At 43.1% G+C, this 18,079-nt stretch overlaps 1 protein-coding gene across 2 annotated transcripts in view; it reads right to left on the bottom strand.

Annotated features, from left to right (window-relative positions):
- The window catches only part of RNF175 (ring finger protein 175), a 683,731-nt gene that overhangs the window by 616,925 nt on the left and 48,727 nt on the right, over nt 1–18,079 (bottom strand). Inside the window, exon 2 of one of the 2 annotated variants that reach the window (XM_044062404.1) lies at nt 1,530–1,567. The exons of the other annotated variant lie outside the window; for it this stretch is intronic. Within the exon in view, the coding sequence (XP_043918339.1) occupies nt 1,530–1,567 (38 nt within the window). The remainder of the gene's footprint in view (nt 1–1,529; nt 1,568–18,079) is intronic. 2 annotated transcript variants of the gene reach the window in all.

Below are 18,079 nucleotides of genomic sequence, written 5' to 3'. Positions count from 1 at the left end.
GTTTATTTTTTCCTCCTTTCTCAAATGCAGTTTTACATCTGCTAGAAGTTTTCTTGACTGTGATTCTACAATTCCTTTGGAAAGGTTGCTACATGCAACAACTCTCTCTGTGATAAAGTACTTGACATACATTACTTCTAAGACCCCAACCAACACCAGAATATTCAAACTACACTTCCTTTTTACTGTGTTGTATATACTTCTGAAAGAGAGTCTACTTTCGTGAATGTTTGGTCTTTTAATTCTATGATGTCTTCTGCTCATCTTTTTCTTTAGTGTGATGCATAATACAGAGTAATGATTAGGATTGGGTGTCGTCTAATCGTAACCTATTGTATGTTTGAAACATGGATGCCAAGAAATTCACCTCAACAGCAAAGCTTGAGAGGTGAATCGTGGCATCCATTCCAAGAATACTTAATATTCAGTTACAATCAGCAATCTAATCGTAATTCCTTGCACTGGATAGATTTTTGCCTGTCCGATGTACTAATAGTTAATGGGGGGGGGACACCAAGGGTGCCAACTTTGAAAGCCACAGGAGCTGAAAGAATTGTCAGATGGCAGGAGATATTGTCATTATTTCTGTATACGGGAAGCAGGTTTTACTTTTTAATTTTAGTGGCTGTAGCTTTGTAGACAGAAGGCAGAAACGGAGTTGAAATGAAAATGTTCTGCTGCTGCTGTTTACTGGAAGGCACTGTTAGCTTTTAGGCCTAGCACAGATGTGATCTTAACAGCAAGTAGGGGAGTGTTTAACAACTGTTAAGCACCCTTCTAAGTGCTGTTAAAAATTGGGTCTCGAGCTAGAGTAGTACTAAACCAGGGTGTCTTTTAGCTGATATTTTAACATAATCATGGTGTTCCATGCACTAAAAAAAATCATCACATAGTTCCTAGTGTGTACTCTACACAACTTTTTGCTGCCTTTTTCAAAACTGTTTCTTACCCCATCTATGCCACTGGAGATTGATTTTTTAGAACTGTGCATGATAATCCATATCAACATTATTTTCTGTAAAGAAAGATCATTTGCACCATTTTAGACTAGCCAAGTCATTTAGTTCAATTGCTTTAACTACCTCTCTACACTCTTGTTGTCAATTTCTCATCCTGGTGCTTCCGAGTGCCCTAACTGTGGATTTGTTGGTCGTTACATTCTGTGGTCTTTTTGGGCACAGTCTGCCTGCTGGTTGGTTGTTTTTTTTCAGTTTCTCATTTATATTATATAGTATCCTCCAGGGTTTCTACTCCCAAATGAAATATGTTTTAAACACTGTTGCATCTAAGCTGCCCCATACTTAAATATTCTTCCAACTTTGCCAAGCTCTTGATAATCATTTTCTTTTGCAGAGAATATCAACCCTGTTACCAGCTTTTTGAGATATTCAGAAACATACATTTCATTACATTTTCTTTTCATTAATATCTACAGGGACACAAATCAATATTCTGCTAGGAAGAAAGATAACACATGTGAACAAATGTTTTTCTTTGCCGAAGAGTTAAAACAAAACAGCATTACTCACTTCCACTGTTGTTCTACTGGCAAATTAGATAAGTCACCCTGGAAGAAACAAAAACACAAAATAATATTAAAAGCATACTGTATAACTCTGGCAGACATAGAGAGAGAGAGAGAGAGAGAAAGACCAGACAGATACTAGGTAGGAAAGAAAAAAAGCTGTGTATTATACCATACAAGCACCTTAACTATAAATACCACCACACTGCTACCGAAAATTATTACTCAAATGTTATGAGCTGCTGGCAAGCAGATTTTGGTTTATATTTTGACAAACTATTTTCCTACGCACAATATTTGTTTTGTTCAAAGTAGTGCTAATATGACAGATTAAAAATAATACAGATGAAAGTGTGGTATGCAGGTTTTGTTACGTGATCACTAATACATTGTTACAGGAAGCTCAAAAAAATTAAACAATGGACACACCAAAATAATTCTGAAAAACATGCAAGCAAAATATTACCCCATCTAATAAGTATAACAGACTTTTAAAGGAAACAGTTAACTCAAAACATATCAACGTACATCAATAGCTTTGCATGAGTTCAGTTGAATTCTTAAAGGGAAAAGGCTTATTTGTGCAAGGTAAAGGCTTATTTGTGCAAGGTACCATAACAGCCAATCTTCACGAAAGAAACTCACAGTAATTACTCCTTATATGGCTTTCTGGTCACTATTCATTATGGTCATGGCTTCATCCTGCCAACATGATTATAACATGATGACCAGAGTTTGAACAGTGGCCTGTGCATAGAAGAAGCCAACCAAGGGGGGACATCAATGAAGCAGACAATGTCTGCTCACCCACTGTGAGAAGTGGTGGTGTAGTCTACCACAGCATGTTAGAAAGTACAGTGTATCCCAATCAGTTACAACACTGATCCAAGATATAGACAGCAAAGATAGGACCCCCTGTAACACACTCCCCCCATCACAGTTTCCAGAGTGGACATCTAACTTTTGGTGCTTTATAAATGTGTTGACATTTGGCCAGGATGCAGTTTCATAAGTATTGTGAGCTGAGAATTCTTAAAGGGAACAAAAGTGGCAGCAACTATGGGAAAATGTACCCCTTTGGTATTTTGTTGAAAATACGACAGTAATTAATACTAGAATGTGTGAGCCAGTTAGACAAGGGCTGTTTGGTGACAGAAGACTCAATTTTCCCTTTCCTTTCATGAAGGAAACAGCACCTACATTTTCCATTTTTTTCTAATGCATTTTGGTTCTTTTCACATATTTGAGTTGTCTATATGCATTCAGAGTATGTAACAGCTCTTCACTGTACTCTTCTTGTTTGGAAAATAAGACTTTAAAAAAAGAGAACAGACTGGTTGAAAGGGACAGAGCAGAGGTCACTTAAAAAAAAAGACCTATGAATTATAATAGCCATTTTGTCACTGTGAAGCATTATCTAAGGATTCAAACTCATGAAGGCTTGCAATTATGAAATTGGTTTCAAAGTGGATGCTACCACCAGGAATCATTTCTCATGAAATAAATTTGTTCAAAGGGCTGAAATTTCAACTTTTCTATTATGAAATTTAAGTCTGAAATAGGAGAAAAAACATGCAGATGTGGTAGCAAATTTAGGACTCTCTTCTTGAAGGGACTAACTTGGAAGTTATCTTTTGGCATAGACTGTACAAAGGCCATACATGCACAGGTACTGTAGAAAGATGAACTCTAAAACATGAATAAGACCACCCTTTGTTACAAAGATATTTCAGACAGTATTATGGTTGTGGAACTGTACACTCTTCCACATCAAGAGACTGGTTAGCTGTCCAGAAAAGAAAATGTTTTTTATTCTGTAAATACGATTTTCTTGACAAATGTCTTCACAGAATTTCAACAGGGGGGTGAATTATGGTAAGTGTAGAAAAAATGCTTACCTGTTAGTATATGAAGTAAGCAATGGCACTGCTGCTCACAGCAAGCAATGTCAGTGTTTATCCAGAGATCAACAACAATTTAAAGAAAGATCAAATTATCTGACCTTCAATGGCATATTTCTTTCAGATACTAGATCACTGTCATCACACCAAATATATTCACAGGCAGTTTTAGCCAGCACATACTGCCACAGCAATGATCTCTGTTTTTTTTTCCAAGCAACTTTTTTGTTTTGTTTTTTGGAGAGGGCTGGAACAACAAGCAGCAAATGATATTCCTGACAGCTGAGGTGTTCACAGTGAGAAAGTGTCTTTATGATGAGAGGTGTGGAGACAGACTGTGTGAAAGCAAGAAGCAGTTATTTGATCAGTTAAATGATCATTATTGTGTAATGTAAAGAAAGGTAGTGCCAGATTCTCTCTCTGATCACATTCAGACATTTGAGGTGTACCTAGTCAGAAAGTGATTACTTTGGAGTAGGTAGACTGACCGTGTGAAAGCAAATTACAGTTACGTGATCCACAGTTAAACAATTATTAGTATGGCCTAGACAGGACAGTGTGTGTAAGTCTGACAGCAACAGGTTACATACAAGACTGTCCATTATTGATTTCAGTTTGACCATGGTCAGTCATAAGAGGTGTACATCCAGAGAGGCACTGAGGTATGCTGTGTGTGGGAAGATAAGGAACATTATGTTTTGTTACCACAGTTAAATGATCAATTATATGGCTCGTCACCGAGGGACACAGTGTATTGGAGAGTAACAAGAAATCCAATAGAGGCCATTATTTCTTTCACTTACCTCAAACATCAGAGGTGTGTACAGTCAGAAAGTAGCTACTGGCGGTGGTAGGAAGCCTGCTTCCCATGAAAGTATAGGATACATATATTCACAATAGCCCTGGATTGCCACATCATACTGCACATATTATATATACATGTATAAGTACAAGCACGTGAATGGGCGTGCACACATGTACACACATACACACACAAAATCACAGCTTTTACTTGTGGAGAATTGGTACACCTGACTTTTACAGCTGTATATCCTTCACAGAAGAGATGCATTTCACTGGGATGTTCGGTACATTAAGGGAGCTGAAACTAGTGCTTGTATGCATCTATATTACCAAATCGAAACTGTAAAGAGACAAAACACTACAACATCGACACAAAGATCGAAGTATCAAAACTATGAATGGCCACATTAGCAAATTTTTTCCTTGGTGGGGGGAGGACTGCTTGGCCGAACGAAACGAAAAACTGTCAAACCCTACAAACGTGGGGGCTTCACCCCCCCCCCCCCATGTGGAGGGCCTGTCCACCTCACACTCCCTAACTAAATATACCAACTACGAGATCGTGTACAGTGGAGAAAAGGGCAAATTCCCGATGACGACCAAGAGATTTTTTCCCCCTGGCGAATAATTCACTGAAGTGACCATTCATAGTTTTGCTACTTCAATCTTTGTGCGTTGATGTTGTGGTGTTTAGTCTCTTTACAGTTTTGATTTGGTAATATAGACCCACCTGTATTACTTTATGAACAGAGTGAAGATACAATCCATGTTCTGGTTTTCAAACTGTCATTTAATTATAATCCCACAGCATCCTTACTCTAGTTCCCACAAAACATGCATACGTTCTTTTTCACAAGGGGCAAATATATAAAATGATATCATGCATTTATGTTGGAGCTAAGATAACCATTTGCTTATCCTTGAGACTGATAATTTTCCAACAGCTGAAATGTTCACATAGGAGAAAAGGTCTAGTAATTGTGAACTGCACTCAAAGAATTCAACATGTGACTGTAATAATTACATCTGCACCTAAATCCATAACCCAAGTATAGTTTATAAATGAAAGTTATGCCCTCCATAACAGTGAAGTCACATGACCATGTCCATCTACTTCATCCAGCAGCATCTGTTTTCCATAGGCATTATTCCCAGGGTCGAACCTTTGCCCATCTCCACAGTGTTCTGTGATGTTATGTAAGGAATTAGTGTAGCTAATTAGGTAGCTTGTCAATAATGCCCAAGTGGGATATTGTATTGAATGCCTTGTCCGGGTCAAGATGCACAGTATGCACTGTTTTAGCCTCGACAACTGCCTTGAAGACCTTCTCAAATAAGTCTGCCAAGATAAGTAGGCACAACCTTCCCTTAAAGCCAAATTGGCAACCTACAGACTCTGGACCTATCCCAATGTCTTTGCCTTTCATTTCCATGATCATTCATTCCACAGCTTTGCATATTAGGCTTGTTAGACTGATGGGTTAGTAGCTCCTTGGGACAGTTAATGGCCTGCCCTTGTGGAGGGGAAGGACTGTCATGCTCATTCATTGCTGCAGACATATATTAGCCAATTCCATACTTGCTGAATAATTTACTAGGAAAGGCAATGAAACTCCACTATGTACAGAATCTGGTTTTGCTGCACCGAACATGAGCAAGGCTATCTTTCCCTCTTCATAACCTCTTTGCAGATTCTTACATTTATAGCTACACAAACAAATATACTTTCCATAAATCAGCAAATGTCTATCTCTAGCCTTCCCTGCACTACCCATAAATACTGGTAGTAAAACTCTTTTCCTCCAATTCCAATTCTACCTCATACTAATTTCACTTATTTCTGTACACTACTACTTCCCCACTCACCCCTTCAGCTTTCACTAAAGATTTCTTTTAAATCTCTTCTTTCTTGAAAAGAAGCAGAAGTAGAGCCAAAGGCCAAGAAGAACAATCTCTCCATTTGTACAGCTGGAAGCATCTAGACAAGCTTGATGGGTCCGTCAGTGGTGCCAAAAGGCAGCACACATGCCCTTGATGCAGAAGGCTGAGGGTTCTATTCCCACACCAGATAGACTGACTGCTGACATTGTAGTGCAGCATGGGGTGGGGGGTGTTGCACTCCTGAGTGCATCATTCTTCTAATGAGATGTTAAGCAAATGGGACCTCAGTCTGAGTTGGTGGTAGTTCAAGAGGATGTAAAGCACCCTACATTACCTATCAAAAAGAATAGGGGAAATCCCCCAAAGCCTTGCCAAGTTTATGCTAATAGTATAAATCCCACTTCAGCTCTCCCTTGAAAAGAGTCTACTAGCCTAATGGGACTAACTTGATCAACAAAGGATAAATAAAAAAATCGATGGGTAACTTTGTTAAATCTTTGACAAATTTTGCAATGAGTAATATAAGATGTGAAGTTGTTCAATCTCACCGTTTGTTCTTTACACGTGGGTTCGGAGCCGATCCATCGGCTCCAAGTCGGCCGGTTTCCAAGCTCAAGATCTTCTGAGTAGCTCGAGGCACTGTCCCTATCCCATGATGCTCTCCTACCAACCCCAGACCTAGTTTTCCGCTGCAACGGATCGCACGATCTTCGGAGGAAGCGCGGGCCAGTAACCTTTTTTTTTTTTTATCTTAAAAGAGTTTAAAAATTACTTATTAGACTATCAGGGATCTGACATTTGTGAGACTTCTCATATTTCTTGCAAATTGTTGTTCAGTGAGGGGCTCTGTCAAATTTAATTCCCTATCCCCTTATTTTTCATAGGATTATTGTATTTGACCGTTTTTGTGTCACATTATTCTCAGTCATTGCAGTTCAGGGATCTGAACTTTCTAAGGAGTTCTGTGGTTTCAACTTTTTTTGATATTATCAGGGATCTGATATGTGTGTGTAATTTCTGTTTATAATGTCGGTGAAACAAAAATCTGGATTTAAAAGGTGTGACTGTGGACAGAAGATGCCCATCACCGATAACCACGTGTCTTGTGTGTACTGCTTGGGTCCACTACATTTGCAAGAAGATTGCTCTGCCATTCCTTAAGTGGCAGGGTTTTATTAGAGGCGCAAAGGAAATTGGTCGATAGAGGGCTGTTGAAGCCAGATTTTCAAGAAGCATTAGACAAAACTGACCAGACCCTCCAAGTCCTCGAAGGGGTCGAAGTCTTTTAAGGTGACATCGGAGCAAGAGTCTTTTGTTCTGAGCACCTCTGGGAAGACTCAGTCGCCGGCTCCTCTGCCTTCGGAGCCACGCACCGAAATCTTACCTCTGAGCCAAATCATTGTGTTGAATCTGGTGTCGGAATTTTTAAAGTCCCCGATCCTTATGTCAGTGGCTTCTTCGGCTCCTTCGACCCATTCTTCTGGTACCCTTTCCGACATCGATGTGGACCACATGGTGCAGAGACTTTTGGTGAACCCAGCCCTGGCAAAATTGCTTTCAGCTTCGACCCAGATGGCTTCAAAGCCTAGGACTCCCCCCACCACAATTTCTGCTCCTCCGCCAAGGCCAGTTGAACCTTCGAAGACGGAAAGAGAGGCTCTGATAGTGGTGGAACCCTCAGTGCAGAGGTCTGTTCCAGAGCCCTCGGCCACGTCGACCTTGACTTCTTCGGTTCCGGTCGAAGAGTCTCGGAGCCGACACTCTCTCGCTGATTCTGGGGGTGAGTGTCGAACAGACTCTTCGGTTCCAACTCTTCCTCTTGGGGCTTCAGCGCAGATGAACTCAGTTCCGTCCACTGGTTCGGAGCCCATGGTCTTGGCCGCTGGGAGGTTGACATCTTCTTTGGAACCAGCAGATTCCTTGGGTCGGGAAACTGGTGCCTTCGATGCCATGTGGAGGGTCATGTCTGCTAAGACCCTTACCTCTTCGGATCTTACCTATTCCTCCCCTAAAGGTCCACGTTCCGTCTCTACACCATAGGTCCCCACCAAGCATCGAGACCCAGAGCCTCAGGTGACCCCTGCTTGACTGAGACTTCACCAGATGCCCCCACTGAGGAAGTCCCCAGAAAAAGACTGTGCAAGAGGAGGCATTTAGATTCCCCTCAGGAATCCTTAACATCAGACACCGACTTAGAGGAATCAGAAGGGTCCCCACGGTCATGTCTCATTTGCAGACATCCTGGAAATATTAAGGCAGAGGGGAGACTGGCAGTCCCTTACCCCTACTGAGGATCAATCGGTGCTCCTGAAGGTGGGTCTCAACCTTCCACCTCCTGGGTTACTCCGCCCTTTGACAAATTAATGGACTTGGTCGCTCGAAGGGCATGGGAGTCTCCTGGTTCCATGGAACCGGTCCCTCGGAAACCCAACAAATGTATCACCTCCCCTCAAGACAGGTCTTTTCTTACAAAGGGAGCTCCCGTTGATGCCATGGTGGTGGCAGTGGCCACCAAGAAAGATGTCAGAAACCTCCTCTTCTGTTCATCCTCCTAATAAAGACTCTAGGACTATGGACAGATACGGGAAACACATCTTTAGTTCTGCAACATTTGCAATGAGATTGCTCAACTATTTGACCCACTTCACCCCGGCTTCAACAAGATCTCCGCAAAGAGCTTGGAGATACTCTACAGGGCAAAACAGATTATGCTGTTTCGGAGAAAGTGACGGCACAGCTTAACACCCTTAATTCTATTGTGAACTCGTCCATGCGGCTCATTTCTTATGCAGCCGATGGATCAAGCCGGGCAGCAGGTTCAGCGATAGCTCTGCGGAGACAATCCTGGATGCGCTTATGCTCCTTTGCGGAAGCCTTCAAGTCTTCCTTTGTTAATACCCCATTTGATGGCTCTTTCTTGTTTGGCCTAAAGTCAAGGAGACGCTCACTAGGTGTGAGCAGGAAGAGTCCGTTTTTCCACCCCCACTAGACCATACCCCAAAGGGCAGAAAGGTGGAAAAATGTGGTTCCAAAAGTCCCAAGGAGCTTTCCAGAACACATGTAATGAACCCCCCTCCAGGGGCAGAGGAGGGAGGTATAATGGTAGACGCCGTCCAGGCGGCAGAGGGGGTCCACAGAACTAGGGTGACAGGGGGGTAGTTCCTTGGCAAGCCCTATCAGCGCTCCTGAGAGGAGGCCTGACCGTCCTGCTATGGAGGCAGTTGGGGGTCGCTTAGCTTTATACCCAGAAGCCTGGCTAGGAATTACATCAGATTCTTGGGTAAAAAGCATAATTACCAGAGGTTCCCTTTTCAGAATCCCCTTCCATTTGTACAAGAATCCCAGACATTCCACCCCTTATGCCGAGAGGCCCTGAGACTTTGGCAGTGGGCTGTATCCACTGGGCGCTTTCTGACAGGAACGCACATACCCGGGTCATCCAAAGTGATAGCGGACAAACTGAGCAGAGCCATTCTGTTACCTCATGAGTGGTCCCTCAAAGAACGAGTGGCGGAAAAGATATTCCACAGATGGGCCTAGCCTTGCTGCGACCTTTTTCCACCCCCGATGAATGCCAAATGCAAAAGCTACTTTGCCCTGTACCCCCCCACCAGGGGACAGCCCGAGGGACTCACTTGTACACAATTGGCCCTTGGGTCTCCTATATGCCTTCCCTCCAATCCCTCAGATTCCCAGATTCTTACAGAAAGCCAAAAGCCTGGGAAAGACTGTTATTCAAATAGCCCCGTTTTGGCCTCGGCAGATATGGTTCCCCTTCCTACAGCAATACCAAGTGGAAGAACCTTGGGTTCTGGACCCAGTGCCAGACCTTCTGACTCATTCGTCGGGAATTCTTCATCCCTCTCTTGTCTCCCTCAAACTGACAGCTTGGCTGCTCCACTTCCCAACCTAGCCAGGTTACATGATTTGTCTCCAGCGGTTCACCATATTTTAGTTTCCTCTCACAAAGTCTCCACCAAGAAACTTTATACTAGCAAATGGAGGCGATTTGTTCATTGGGCTTCTCAGCATGGTATTGATCCCTATGTTGCCCCTATTCATAGTATTCTGGAATTCTTGACTTCGCTCTTTCACGATGGTGCTGCAGCTTCTACGATAAGGGTTCAGTTAGCCGCCATATCTATCTTCAATGTAGGATGCAGTGGCTCGAACATTATGTCCCACTGATTATGTAAAGCCTTTTTGAAAGGCACTCATCACCAGACATCCTGTTACTCCCTGGAATCTGAATTTGGTGCTCTCAACTCATTCTTCCACCTTTTGAGCCTGTGTCATCTTGTACTTTCAAGTTCCTTTCTTGGAAGACAATTTTCCTAGTGGCTATTACTTCGGCTCGTAGAGTTTCTGAACTACAAGCACTTTCTATCACGCCTCCATATCTAGTCTTTTACCCAGACAAGAGTGTCTTTAAGAACAAATCCAACCTTTCTTCCGAAGGTCGGCTCCGAGGCAAATTTGAACCAGTCTATTGACCTTCCTACTTTTTACAGACATCATGCTAATACAATGGAGTACATGTTACATAAGCTTGATGTTCACAGACAATTGAGGTTTTACTTGGACAGAACAAAAGAATCTAGAAAATCTGATCAACTATTCATTTCCTATGCAGACAATAAGAAAGGTTTGTTGATATCCAAAGTTACATTGTCCAAATGGATTTCTGATTGTATAAAATTTGTATATTCCTCAGCTAAACAACCTTTAGAAAGTGAGGTGAAAGCTCATTCTACCAGGGCTGTTTCTACATCTTTAGTCCACGCAGCCCATCTACCTTTGGACACCATTTGTGCAGCTGCTGCTTGGTCCAAACCTCATACGTTTATCACTCATTACTAAATGGACAGGGCCTCCAGGGACGGGGCTTCCTTTGGTTCCACCATTCTCAGGAATATACTCCCATGAGCCACCCAGGATTAAGGTGCTTGGGACGATACCCACGTGTAAAGAACAAAATGGCGAGACTGAACAACTTCACATACTGAAGTTATGTTCTTGCCATAACGTTCCATGTTAGTTGTTCATCTCGCCTTTGTTTTTACACTCCCTCCCACCTTCCCCCTCCAGGTTATGGAAGAACAGGTATGACTGGTGGTCTGGTTGGTCTTGCTAGTGTCCTTCTTTCCAACCAGATTATTGTTTAGCTATTGTAAATAGTTATGTGCCATGTACATTGTTTGTAACTGGTTGCTTAGTGTGTTTTTTTCTTGCTGGTTCAGCAAACTAGATCTGGGGTTGGTAGGAGAGCATCATGGGATAGGGACTGTGCCTCGAGCTACTCAAAGATCTTGAGCTTGTAAAGCGGCTGACTCGGAGCCGATGGATCAGCTCCGAACCCACGTGTAAAGAACAAAGGCGAAATGAACAACTCACATGGAATGTTATGGTAAGAACATAACTTCTTTTTTCTCCTAAACTGGAAAACATATAATGTGCCTGTCAGCAAGTAGAAGAGTCTGACTGAGGGGCCCATTTGGAAAAGAGGTGATGATGTCACAAGCTGAACCATGCAGTTAAGAAAAACAGAACTTCCCTAAATTAGTAACATTTCTGAAAGGCTCACAAATGAGAAGTCCAAGGAAGTCATTGTTCCACTGTATTCGGCATTCATCAGACCTATCATTGAGTGCAATGCCCCCTTTGTTATGTACCTAGCCAGGCATATCCAACAACTGGAACATTCACAGAGGTTGCTCACTAAAAGAATACAGGGCATAAATAAAATGTGCTATGTAGATCACCTCAAGGCCCTATCCCTGTATTCTGTCTCCTACAGACTTTTGAGGGGAGATCTATATGCCTGACATACAGGGCATTGTCAGAGTCCACTCTGATGGATCTCCTGCATATGCACAAAACAAACAAAAATAAGACTTAAACCTTGCCTGTGATACAAATAGGACCTGCTGGAGAGACAGGTATGTATCCCATAGACTACCCAATCTATGGAACAGGCTCCTCATCCATGTGAAGCAGACTTCCTCCCTAAGCCAATACAAGTGCAACTTGGACAATTGGATGGGGAACAAGAAATTCATCCCTGGTTTGGCACCTATGTCTCTAATGGACACAGGCAACATTTAAATGGTTCATCTCCCAAAACCCTGCTTACACTTATGAAGGGTATCAGAACTTGTCAGAGATCTGGGATGCATGGCTAGGCCTAAAAAGGGCCTTGTGGTCTTTAGCCTAGTAAACCTCTATGAACCTGTGAAGAGGAGGAGAAGATATTCCCCTCTTACTTCAATCAACTCAAGTTCACCAGAACACATCAAACTTTGTCTACAGAGATGCAGCCTAGGGCAATTTCTTTACACTAATGCAGTGGGCAGCAATAAAGAACCGATGAGTGAAAGATGCATGGTACATTAGGAGAAGGATGATGCCCAACAGCCTGGGAAAAAGTTTTATCAGCCAAGCAGTCTTAAAGCCTGTGGCATGAATTTTAAACATTACTGAATAAAACCCTCTTATTAGATTTCTGGGCTCCAGCCTTGCCTTGAGGAATGAAATTTTTCAACAAGGGCATTGAAAGCCTTCAAACACTGGACCCAAACCAGTTTGGTTTCGTCAAGGGCAGATCATTCCTACTCAACCTAGTGGAGTATGAGAGGGCCAGCAAGGCAATGGATGAGGACAAAACAGTGTCTACTGCTAAGACCTGTGATACAGTACCCCAGTTGAGCATTGTAAACAAACTCAATGATATAGGCATAAACCTCTATGTTACTTGCTGGATAGCCAGACGGCTCTCAGACAGGACCCAGGAATTTAGGGTAAAGGAGACCACCTCCACAAAGAGGCTGGTCACTAGCAGTCCCTCAGGGCTCTGTGCTGGGTCAGTTCCTTTTTGGTATCTACTTCTCAGACCAAGTCTGCAAATATCACAAATTAGGAGCAGTCACAGAATACCCCCAAAACACTGACATCCTACAGGAAAGATTAATACAGATACATGACTGGTGCCAATGTCACACCTTAAAACTTAGTGTCAAGAAATACATAATAGTACTCTCTGGTAAGTCAGCCACCCTAAGAAATTACCTCATCAAATAACACACAAGAGTAGAACCAGTAGTTAGGGATTTGGGTACATATGAAGACAATTACCCAGTTTTCAATCAGTATGTGTCTAAGGCAGTAAGGAAATCATTCTATGATGCTCAGCTTGTGAGCAAGGGCATGGCATCTAGGTCCAAGGAAATCATTCCACTGTATAGACAACCCTCATCAGGCTCATCATGAAGTACAACACCCCCTTCAGTATGTACCTGACTAGGTACATGCAACAACTGGAATATCCACAGAGCTTCATCGCAAAAAGAACACAGGCAGTAAACAGCATGTCCATTGCAGATCATCTCAATGCCTTATCTCTATACTCTGTTTCATACAGAGTGTTGACAGTGATCTATGCCTGGCATACAAGATATCCTTGGATCCCATTGCAAAATGAAAAACATCAAATCTAAGGATTTAAACTTAGCTTGTGACATACATTGGACACATTGGATGGACAGGTATGCCTCTCAGAGGATTCCCTTGCCCTGGAACAGGCTTCCCATTCATGTGAAACAAAGCTTTTCCCTAATCCTATTCACAAAAAGCCTGGAGCAGTGGACTGAAAATCAGAAATACAACCAGAATCCAGCATCCATGTCTTTAATGGACAGAAGCAACCTGTAAATTTTGTCCTAGCTAACATATACCCCTTAAATAACCTCCACGAGACACACATTTGATAGTGCATGCATATCTGAACTGCTTCTTACTGAAGTTGGTGCGCCTTGTTTGCTGTGGCATAGACTGGATTCGGGCCTGCTGGATCTAGCTTTGTTTCTGTAACTTGAGCACTAATCCAGGCATTCTCTAAAGTATTCAACTGTATTTATTACTGCTTGGTAGTAACTTGATTAAAGTGTAGATATCATTCTAAGTCTTTTGGATTAAGCACTTGGGCTTCAGACCAGTTGTTTTACATTAGGAAGGTTTGTGGCATGCACTGTGGTGGCAGGACAGGTAGCTTTCATCCTTCTAAGTTGGGAACTGCTGATTGAGAGCCCAGTGTCTGTTATTCTTAAAGTGTATTAGTTCTGGTTTAAGCACTTGGGCTTCAGGCCAGTTATTTTACATTAAGAAGGTTTGTGGTCTGCACTCTTGTGGGAGAAGAGGCTGGACTCTGCCCTTCTGAGCTGGGAATTTCTGGTTAAAGGTTTATAGTGCCTGAATATTTGAACTGTATCTTACTGAAATTGGTACACCTTGTTTGCTGTAGCATAGACTAGATCCAGGCCTGCTGAATCTAGCTTTGTTTATGTGCTTGTTGTTTGTTTGCTTGTTATTCCCCTGGAACGCTAATTCCACCTAATACGCGGCTTCTCAGCACTTCTGTGGATCACTAGTGATATCTGCATTGCTTACTGTACTTATTTCCTTGTTTCACTTGAAAGAAAGTTACTGTTTGTCGTTTTTGCATTTAAGTTACCTGTAACACATTGCACTTAAGTTACCTGGCACTTGCTCACTAAAGCAATTATATAAATCTGCACTAAAAATTAAAAGCACTACACCCTCACTCCCCACTGGCCCTGGTTTTCAATTATTAAGGAATTTCCAATATTATTCTAGCATGTCCAAAGGTCAGTTGTCAATCTCCTCTCCGGTCCAGCTGATGAATCTGGGAATCTTGAGGCAATGTTACAACTGCCTCATGTACACAGACAACCCTCTCCTCCTCCCAACAAATTCCAACACATGTGAGAGATGCAACCATATAGCCAAACTGGAGGCTAAGCTCTCTCAACTCAGTACTGGCATAACCAGTCAGGAGGAGAAGGAAACCACACTCACTACAATTCCAGTCTCACATAGACCTACCATGACAGCAAACACATAATCACACAAAAACATACTCGGAGGCTCTAAATAAAGATCTGCCGAAGCAGCAGAGACCTCCAAAGCAGACACCCAAGCAGCCGCTACCCCAAAACAAAACACGTGCAACACATATATCACAAAGCCAGTGTGCTGAACAGTCACAGCCCTTAAGACTAAACAACACACCTGATACACTTGTAATAGGTGACTATCGTCAGGCACACTGATGTCCCGCTCACCAGGCTGAACAAGGAGAGGGTCACGGTGAGCAGCCTGTCGGGCGCTAGGATCCGCCACATAACACAAGCACTCAGGTCACTCCAAGGCAAGTACAAATATGACTCAGTCATTGTCCATGCTGGTGTGAATGACCTGAGACGTACCTCCCTGGACTACATGAAAAGAGACATAAAGGAGCTCTCTGAGCATGTAGCCCAGGCCGGTATGACCCTGACCTTGAGTAGCATCTTACCCTCACCAAGAATGATGCCACAATATGAAGACAAGATGATCAATTTCAACAATTGGCTTAAGTACTGGTGTCATTCAAAGGGGATCCAATGCCTGTCATCTTGGGATGATATGCTCGACAAGCCACGATGCTTCGCTAGGGACAGCTTGCACCTGTCACCCCTGGGCTTTCGGATATTGGCAAAGGCTCTTGCTACCCCTATAGTGCCTTTTTTAGGCAAGGCTCAAAAGACAAACCCACCTCCATAGGTATCACAAGGGATAAGAAACTAAGAGTAATGCTACTCAATGCCAGAAGTCTAAACCTCAAGATGCACGCACTCGAAACTCTCCTTAGCATGGAGAACATCGATATCTGTGCAGTAACAGAAACCTGGTTCAGGGCTCCCGAGAGCACCCCAGTACTACCAGGTTATACCTCATACCATGCTTTTCGGGCCCAAAACTTGGACCAAACCACAAAAGGAGGGGGAGTATCGATGTTCAAAGATACCCACACCTCCAGGTTGGTGGCAAAGCATGAAGCATCAGAGACTACCCATGTGCACCTAACAGTGGGTAAAACTGCCTTCCAGTTTATAGCCTGCTACAGACCACCCTCCCAAACCCAGGAACCCCACTCGGCCTTCCTGAGAACACTGGAAAATATGAAGGTCTCTCCAAACACCATTATATTGGGCGACTTCAACTACCCAAACATAGACTGGGAGCATTACTCTAGCTCCAACACCCTAGCACAAAGGTTCCTAGAATTTATAAACTCAAATGCTATGGAACAACTTGTTACCACTCCCACAAGAGGGGAAAACATACTGGACCTGATCATCATCAACATGGGGACTCTATGCTCCAGACCAGAAGTGTATCCTTCACTGGTAAGATCAGACCATAAACTAATCTCACTGGATATTCACATCCCAACCCCACCCCCTGCCCAGAAAACCACAGTGAAAAACTTCTCTAAAGCAAATTTCACACTCCTCAAAACTGAGGTGGAATCCTTCAAAGCCCCCGGGCCTGTGGAAAATACGGCCCAGACTGCAGAATCCTTTATAAACGCATTCTATGAACACCTTCAGGAATGCATGGATCATGCGATTCCAAATAAAACCAATACCCAATCCTCCAAAGGCACACGTCCTGTCTGGTGGACCCCAGCCATAAACAAACTATACAACAGAAGGAGGAAGCTACTTAATGATAGAGCAAAATCCCAAGAAGGGAAGGCATCACAGATCAGTATTAGCAAAAAACTACGGGCACACATAAAATTGTCCAAGGCCAGCTTCGAGAGAAAAATTGCACAGGACACTAAGGATAATCACAATGCTTTCTTTAGTTATGTTAGGAACCTGGGTGGTAATTCCCAGATATGCTCAGAATTAGTCCAAAATGACAAAAAATACACCGAACCCACAGACATTGCCAACATCCTAGCTGACAGGTTCAGCGCAAACCTCCCCCCCCACCAAAAGGGCAAATATCTATCCCAGCAGAGTGCTGCCCCCCTGACATCTCAGATGCTCAGGTAAGAGCCACCCTCTCCAAAGCAAAAAACACAGCATCACTGGGACCAGACGGTGTCCCAGGCTGCGTCCTACATGAACTCTAAGAAGAGCTAAAGCCAAACATAAAACTACTGTTCAATCTCAGCCTTACTACAGGATACGTGCCCAAAGAGTGGCGTACAGCAACAGTGGTCCCTCTCCATAAAGGTGGTGCCTCAACGGATCCTGGAAACTATCACCCCATAAGCCTGACTAGCTTGGTCTGCAAAGCTATGGAAAGGATCATCATGGAACTCATAAATAAAGATATTGGGGACCTACAAACACTGGATCCTACCCAGTTCGGCTTTGCTAAGGGCAGATCCTGCCTCTTAAACCTGGTTGATTTCTTTGAAACAGTCACCAAGGCCATTGACGAGGGGAAGGTGGTCCACACAGCCTACCTGGACCTCGCAAAAGCCTTCGATACAATACCCCACTCGGGCATTATAGATAAGCTCACCAGCTTAAATATAAACCCCTATGTCACTAGATGGATTGCAAATTGGCTCAAGGACAGAACCCACATGGTTAGAATTGCTGGAGCCATGTCAGACTCCAAACCAGTTACAAGTGGTGTCCCACAAGGCTCAGTCCTGGGACCTCTCTTGTTCGGTATATATTTCTCAGAGGTACAAGCCAACACGGAAGGACTGTGGCTGACCAAGTTCGCAGATGACTGCAAACTGGGCGCCATAATCGACTCTCCAGCCGACACAAGCATCCTCCAAAAGGGACTCATAGAAACAGACAACTGGTGCCAGAGCCATGGCCTCAAGCTAAATGCCAAAAAGTGTATAGTCATCCCGTTTGGCAAAAACAAAGTGCCCACAAATTACCACATAGGTGGTAATCCATTAAGTACATAAGAAGCAATTAGGGACCTGGGGACCCAAGTTGATAGCAATCTCTCATTTGACAACCACGTGGCCAAAGTGGTTACAAAAACATTTTATATAGCCCACCTAATCATGAAGGGATTCATATCTAGATCAGGGGACGTCATCGTGCCTCTTTACTCATCCCTCATCAGGCCCATAATTGAGTACAAT

The sequence above is a fragment of the Protopterus annectens genome, chromosome 2.part1, assembly GCF_019279795.1.
Source record: "Protopterus annectens isolate FY-2018-M chromosome 2.part1, PAN1.0, whole genome shotgun sequence".
Classification (NCBI taxonomy): Eukaryota; Metazoa; Chordata; order Ceratodontiformes; family Protopteridae; genus Protopterus; species Protopterus annectens.
Note: the sequence above shows the minus strand (reverse complement) of the source record. Positions and strands in the feature narration are given on the sequence as shown.